We start from the raw sequence: 7563 nt of genomic DNA, 5'->3' as shown, positions 1-7563 counted from the left end.
AAATCGGACGAGGGACCATGTGTTGAGATGCCTGCACTGCAGGGAGGTGGGGTGGATCCTGGGATCCATTCCAACTCTGCAATTCTGTGATACTCCTCCCTATCTGATTACCTCCTTAATACTCAGACAAACAATATTGCACTAGGGAACATACATATCGTGGGATTTGGTGCTCAGTTCAAAAATACTTTAAAAGGGAGTTTGGGACAAGACCTCTGAGGAATTTTGTAGCAAATAGCTATTTCTGTTTCAAATAAACAGGTTCAGTAAGGAATGGGTGTATATAGCATCTGCTACTTCATTTCCTGGAACATCCTGTGAGCTAAACTGACCTGATAAGAGCTGCACCTCAGATGATGTCCCTCACCCTGGAGTGGTGCCACCCTAGCATCATATGTCTGACATATCCTGGTAAGCAACTTTCCTAGGACCAGTGCTTTTTTCCCTTAAAAAAATGTTTAGGGGTACTCTCACTGAAATAGGTAAAGGTAAAGGGACCCCTGACCATTAGGTCCAGTTCTGACCAATTCTGGGGTTGCGGCGCTCATCTCCCTTTATTGGCCGAGGGAGCCGGTGTACAGCTTCCGGGTCATGTGGCCAGCAGGACTAAGCCACTTTTGGCGAACCAGAGCAGCACACGGAAAAGCTGTTTACCTTCCCGCCAGAGCGGTACCTATTTATCTACTTGCACTTTGACGTGCTTTTGAACTGCTAGGTTGGCAGGAGCAGGGACCGAGCAATGGGAGCTCACCCCGTCACAGGGATTCGAACCGCCAACCTTCTGATCGGCAGGTCCTAGGCTCTGTGGTTTAACCCACAGCGCCACCCGTGTTCCACTCTCATTGAAATACTGCCCCTCAATGAGGCCAAACTTAGACTCGCAAAATGTTTAGGGGTATGTGTACCCCTGCGTCCCCCCAGAAAAAAAACACTGTCTAGGACCAAACACAGGCTGCCTGATTTCATGAAATGCAGACAGGAAGAGGAAGTGGGACCAAAGGACTCTTGCGAACCAGCCGACGCTGTCTCCACTTCCCCATCTCCAAATCCCTCCATAAGGCTGGGGGGGGGTTATCGGGAGTCAATTGAAGTGGAGGAATGATGGGCAGGGAAAGGGCTGGGCACTTCCTCCCCCATTGCTTCTCCACTTCTGATTGTTCCCTTGTGTAGAGGTTCTTTCCTTTTTTTTCAAAGGGAATGGACCAGGAAACTATTAAACACATACAATTTGCTGTTGGGCTGTTACTGCAAACCAGAAAGGCAAGAGGAAACATTTTGGTGGGATGCGAGTTCCTTTTCTCTCTCGTTATTCTCTCTCTGCCTCTTTTGTCATTTAATAAATCTCAAATATTACACGTAAGCTTTATACATAAAGTATATCCCACAAAAATTACCGGTGACATGTTAGACTACGGCAGCAACAGGGGAAACTTAAGGATCAAAAATAGCAAGAACGGGAGATCAATGCAACGCTGTGTTATATATGTTAGAATCTTGTATAAGAATGTCTAATTGTATGCATTTAAATAGTCTTTGACTAATAAACATTTGTCCCATTTGACCTTTGCTCCAAGTTTCACGAAATGTTTCTGAACAGCTAATTCTAAAAAATTGATTCTATAATGGCTTTAGCTTTATCCCACATTCAGGGTGGTCTCACATGCACTGTGACCCTAATATCATGAGCATTATAACTTTCAAAGCAGAGTGATACACTCATTCTCTGTGTATGCTCGTGTATTTAATGTCATACGACAGAGTTTTGTTTACATTATATTCTGTTCATGATATTTATATCCTGCTTACCAACAGCGTTGTTTTTCATCAACACAGTAGAGTTAACGCAGAGAGTTTTAGTAAAAAAAATGTCTATTCCTCTTTGTTGCATGCCATGCAATTGTATACACAGTTACTGGAAAGCAAGTCCCTCTGAGTCCAGTGAGACCATTCATAAGTATCTGTGCATAACAGTGTATTTTAAAATCCCTGTCTTATACTTGCCAAGTATAAGTTGCCAAGAAAAGGTAAGTCCTTAAAAGGCTTCTACATTTGTCCTTCATTCTCTATAGTGAGAACATAACAATTATATTCTCAAAATAATGAATGTTTTAATTCCTCCCCGCCCCCAAAAGTGTTCAGTGTCTGAACAAAGCCTACACACATACCATTTTACATGTCAGACCTCTTTCTGTGTGATTGGGAAGCCTGTTTTCCCACCCAGCTCTGGATAACTATCAGCCATTTCTATCTCTCTCTATTAATCTCTCTCTCATTCCAGAAATGAGAGCCAGGATGTGGGGCTGCGTTGCTTTGAAGCCCAGTTCAAATTAATTTCCAGCATCACCTGCTCTTGAAATCACTAGGTGTAAACAGTGATGACAGTGGATTATATTTTTGTCATTACAGGTGAACAAGCCAATCCTCCTTGGGTATTGCAACTTGTACTGCATCCTATACCTTGTGTATGTTTGCAATAGAGTAAAAGATCTCTTACAGGTATGATCCCTCTTCAATAGATGATCTCCTCCGCATTTGCATTATTACATGTGCTGGAAGAAGTGAAGAAGTGCCTGCTGGTGCCATCCCTGAACTAACATGTTCCACTCGCCCCATATGTTCAGAATGATGTATGCAAAGGGAAGCCTATGTGTGTATCTTCCATGCAGTTGGGAACTCTGATAATGCAGCGCTCCAAATAGCATGGAGCTAATTCTACCCATGTAGGCTCCCTTCTGCAGGGGACGCGGGTGGCGCTGTGGGCTAAAGCCTCAGCGCCTAGGGCTTGCCGATCGAAAGGTCGGCGGTTCGAATCCCCGCGGCGGGGTGCGCTCCCACTGCTCGGTCCCAGCGCCTGCCCACCTAGCAGTTCGAAAGCACCCCCGGGGGCAAGTAGATAAATAGGTACCGCTTACCAGCGGGAAGGTAAACGGCGTTCCGTGTGCGGCTCTGGCTCGCCAGAGCAGCATTGTCACGCTGGCCACGTGACCCGGAAGTGTCTTCGGACAGCGCTGGCCCCCGGCCAATAGATGTGAGATGGGCGCACAAACCCCAGAGTCTGTCAAGACTGGCCCGTTCGGGCAGGGGTACCTTTACCTTTACCTAGGCTCCCTTCTGCAGACACTTCACCTGATGCATCAAGCTCCAAGACCAGACATACAGCATCTCACGCAGGGTTAAAGGTATGACTCTACCACCTCCTTAACATGTTCATGCACCCATGGGGGGAGGGCTATTGTCTATTGATGATACGTATGACCAATACTTTTCATTCCCTTCATTTAAATGCAAGCATCATGCTATTCTTTTTGTTCAGAAATGAGACTGTAAGGGCATCATGAGAAATCCTTCTCATTTTTAGATGTGATTAAGAAAAGCCTAGGTAAAGGTAAAGGGACCCCTGACCATTAGGTCCACTCATGACCGACTCTGGGGTTGTGGCGCTCATCTCGCTTTATTGGCCGAGGGAGCTGGCGTACAGCTTCCGGGTCATGTGGCCAGCATGACTAAGCCGCTTCTGGCGAACCAGAGCAGTGCACGGAAACGCCGTTTACCTTCCCGCTGGAGCGGTACCTATTTATCTACTTGCACTTTGTGCTTTCGAACTGCTAGGCTGGCAGGAGCAGGGACAGAACAACGGGAGCTCACCCCGTCACGGGGATTTGAACCGTCAACCTTCTGATCGGCAAGTTCTAGGCTCTGTGGTTTAACCCACAGCGCCACCCAAGTACCTAGATGCTTATTGCCATGGTGAAGCTCTCCACAGGCCAGAAAGAAATTTGCCCAATCACAATGATCAGGGACACCCACCCCCCAAAAAAGAAAAATTGCTGGGGGGGGGGAACGATTGTCCCAACTCTATTATTAAGGGGAAAAGATAATGGCACATGTAGAAATAAATGATATTTTGTAAGTTTATTTAATCCAAACTAAGACAGAACAGGAGTCATCTCAGATATCAACCCATTTCATGTTTATAGCACTGAGAGTGAGTAATATTCTCCACTTCAGACACACAAGCCCAGGTGACAGGTTTCATCTCCTTCTTTTGTATAGGAAATGAGACTAGGAAGCTGCTATGAGGAACCAAACATTTGTGGCTGAATTCCTTCTGCTTGGTCTCTCTAAGAGCATGAAGAGCCGTCTTTTGTTGTTTGGGCTTTTTTCTGTGACCTACACCATCACTCTGGTGGGCAACTCAATGATACTGATGCTCATCTGGCTGGACCCCCGACTCCACACGCCCATGTACTTCTTCCTGAGCCACCTTGCCTTTGTGGACATCTGCTATACATCCAGCACAGTCCCCCAGATGTTGGTGAACCTACAGAGCCCAAGACAAACCATCTCGTTGGTTGGCTGTGCCGTTCAGATGCACATTTTTCTGACCCTGGCTATTACTGAGTGCATCCTCCTGGCAGTGATGGCGTATGACAGGTATGTGGCAATATGCCACCCACTGCACTACACGTTCCTCATGAACAAGAGAGTATGCATGAAGCTAGCCGTGGCAACCTGGATGAGTGGCCTTTTATTGCCAGTGGCACACACAGTCCTCACCTGGCGGTTGCCATTCTGTGGTCCCAATCTGATTGATCACTTTTTCTGTGAAATGCCAGCATTGCTGAAGTTGGCCTGTGCCGATACCAAGATGGTTGAAAATGTCACTTCGGTGGGATGCATTTTCACCTTGCTTATCCCCATCTCCTTCATCTTGATGACTTACATCCGTATCCTGGCTTCCGTCTTGAAAATCCAATCTGCCCAAGGACAGCACAAAGCATTCTCTACATGTGTCTCTCACATATCAGTGGTGGTGCTTTTCTATGGCAGCGCCATATTTATGTACATGAGGCCAGAGTCTAGTCACTCCGCAGATTTGGACAAAATAGTCTCTCTCTTCTATAGCATATTCACCCCCATGTTCAATCCCATGATATACAGCCTGAGGAACAAAGACATGAAAGGGGCCTTGGTCAAAATTCTGTCACAGCACAAGCTTTGTTGATTGAGAAATTGATTCCAGAGTGGGCTACTTTTTTTAAGTTCATGCTGTTGTATGCTATTGTAACAAATATAAGTTGCTACAAAAGTAGATGTACTTTGCCATAATGTTATTTCTGCTACGGTTGTCAAGCAATTAAAGAAAATCTTGCATCAAGAGGTTTCATTTTATCTCTCTGGACTGCACTGCAACATTAAAAATAATAATAATCAAGATTTTAGTGAATTTGTTTAAACCTAGCTAAAAGGGGGAAAAACTAATAATAATAATAATAATAATAATAATAATAATAATAATAAACATGTCACACCCTGGAAAGACAAAAGTACAAAGATACAGCATAGCTTAAAAGGGATGGTAAAGTATTAACTCATACAAAAATTCCCTTTAGAAATCATAAAGATATATAAAAACAAAAGTATTATCCACCTGTGAGTTCCATCACTATTGGGAATAAAGGTTCTATAAAGTCTTAAATTTGTCAGATGTTAGCATATGCTGGTGACACTGAATGACTGTGCACCTCAATATTCATTTAACAAATAAAAATATGCCATATTGGGGGGGGGGTTACTCAGTCACTGTTCATTAGATACTTTTAGTTTATGAGAAATCTTTTCAAGGAGGGCAATTTGCCAAAGCCTGCAGTACTAGCAATCCAAATTGTTAAGATCACAGGTCTTCCAGGATTTGGCAATGGAGTCCTGGGCTGTTGTTAAATGATGGGAGTTAAATTATTTGCTTTTCAAATCCTCTTCTGCTTCCATATACAGATTCAAAAGAACCAGGTGGAAAAGTGGAGTCACAGTATGTTTAGTTATCAAAGTGATATCAGTGAACAACTTATTCCAAAATTTAGTCACCTTTGAGCAGCCCCACCACATGTGCTTATATGTACCAACTCTGCAACTGACGCATCACTTTTGTTTTATTTTTACCATACTACACTTTAATTGTCTTAGTAATGACAGGATGTCTGTGTTATTAGGTTTTGGTTTTGTGAATAGTTAGCGAGACAGTGCACCTTTCACCTCTTTCTGACCTTATCATTTACGCACACCTTCTCCCAATCATAATGTATATGTGCCTGCAACTCAGGACAACACTTTCTGCTGTGACAGATCTGCAGCTTGGGTTTCCGGGATGACTCATCAATTAGCCTAAAGACTGAGATGGAAATATTCAACCTCTCCTGCCACATTTGTCAGAGTGAAACATCCATGTCTAATGCAACCTTCTCTTTGCAAAATCTTTTCAAGCACAACACATACAAATATTACATTTTATGCATATTAAACATATCTTTAACACCCTACCTAAGACCTCATTCTCCTAGGAGGGACTTAGAAACACTTTACAGACTTTATTCTCTCTCAGGTAAGCCCACCATTTTTCTCTCTTGGAAGAAATGTAGATTTAAGAGCAAGGGTCATTGCTGGCTTCCAGTTCCAAAAAACTCCAAATAGTGTCTCTCCCCAGCTGGAAGATTCGTGGAGCCTACTTTCTTTCATTAACACAAAGATTGCATGTTTTGCTACTGAGATGTTTTCAGTTCAATTAAACTCAGTGGGATATACTTCAGAGTGAACATGTTTAAGGGCAGTTTGTTACTGGTGAAAACTGCAATACAGTTATAGCACCTTGTAGTAACAGAGCAATCCTATATGTGTCTATTCAGAGGTAAGGTATACTGAATTTAATGAGATTTACTCCCACAGCTGGATCCTCAGGCACTCAGTTATTAAAATAATAGTATTGTTATAGATTGGGGGGACCCCCCTAAACCCTAGAAATTAATAAATAGTAGGATTTTGATTATTTGGGGTCTGAAGGAGGAAATATAAGCTGTAGGGGAATTCCTGGATTAGCCTATGCAAAACGACCTGGCCAAGCTAGGGCCATTAAGAAACAATGGAGGGCCATTGGCAATGCAAGGGAATTGTCCTTCCCCTCCCTGTCCTTGTTAGGATATTTCCGTTCCACCTTAAAAGGGAGCAGGTTGTTGTGTCACAGCCTGCGTATTTCCTGTTCACAGGAAGTTTATGCTTTTGTATTTGCTTTCGTTTCGCTCTGTGTGTCTCGGACTTGCAGACAGAAAGTCATGTTTTTTCTTTGCTCTGACCAACACTGAATAAAGTTGTAAATATGCTCTCCTGAGTGCATCTTTCGCTGTGCGAACTCTGCTGATAGAGCGTGCACTAGCTCTGGAATGTGGCAAGCTATTTCTGAAGCTCGTGTCGCTAATTGACTGATACTGTATCTACGGGAGATCGATGGATCGTCCAGAATCGACGTGGGATCATGATGGCCTTTGTCTCCCTGGCAGTATCCCAACAGTCCTAAGGTGTGAACAGAGACTGGGGGGAGGGGTGTTGGAAGGTTGCCAAGATAACTGTGTGTTTGAGGTGACAGGAAAAGGGAGTCTGGTAGCAAGGGGTTCTGTGATGAAAAAGGAGGAAGAGAGACTGGGATCCATCTTGGGCAGGCTGGCTGAAGGCTGGCCTGAGAGAGATGCCTTTGACTCCAGGGCTTCACTGCTGTGAGGGAAAAGTCCCTCTTGA

At 44.0% G+C, this 7563-nt stretch overlaps 1 protein-coding gene across 1 annotated transcript; it reads left to right on the top strand.

The window, feature by feature from the left end:
- The first annotated feature begins 328 nt into the window (after window positions 1–328).
- On the top strand, window positions 329–5035 carry LOC309521981 (olfactory receptor 2A5-like). Its single transcript, XM_082205158.1, has 2 exons — window positions 329–411; window positions 4054–5035. The coding sequence occupies exon 2, from the start codon at window positions 4076–4078 to the stop codon at window positions 5003–5005; it is 930 nt and encodes a 309-aa protein (XP_082061284.1). The 5' UTR covers window positions 329–411; window positions 4054–4075; the 3' UTR covers window positions 5006–5035.
- The last annotated feature ends 2528 nt before the right edge of the window (window positions 5036–7563 follow it).

This window comes from Podarcis vaucheri (assembly GCF_965113315.1).
Source record: "Podarcis vaucheri genome assembly, chromosome: 17".
In the NCBI taxonomy this organism is placed as follows: Eukaryota; Metazoa; Chordata; class Lepidosauria; order Squamata; family Lacertidae; genus Podarcis; species Podarcis vaucheri.
Note: the sequence above shows the minus strand (reverse complement) of the source record. Positions and strands in the feature narration are given on the sequence as shown.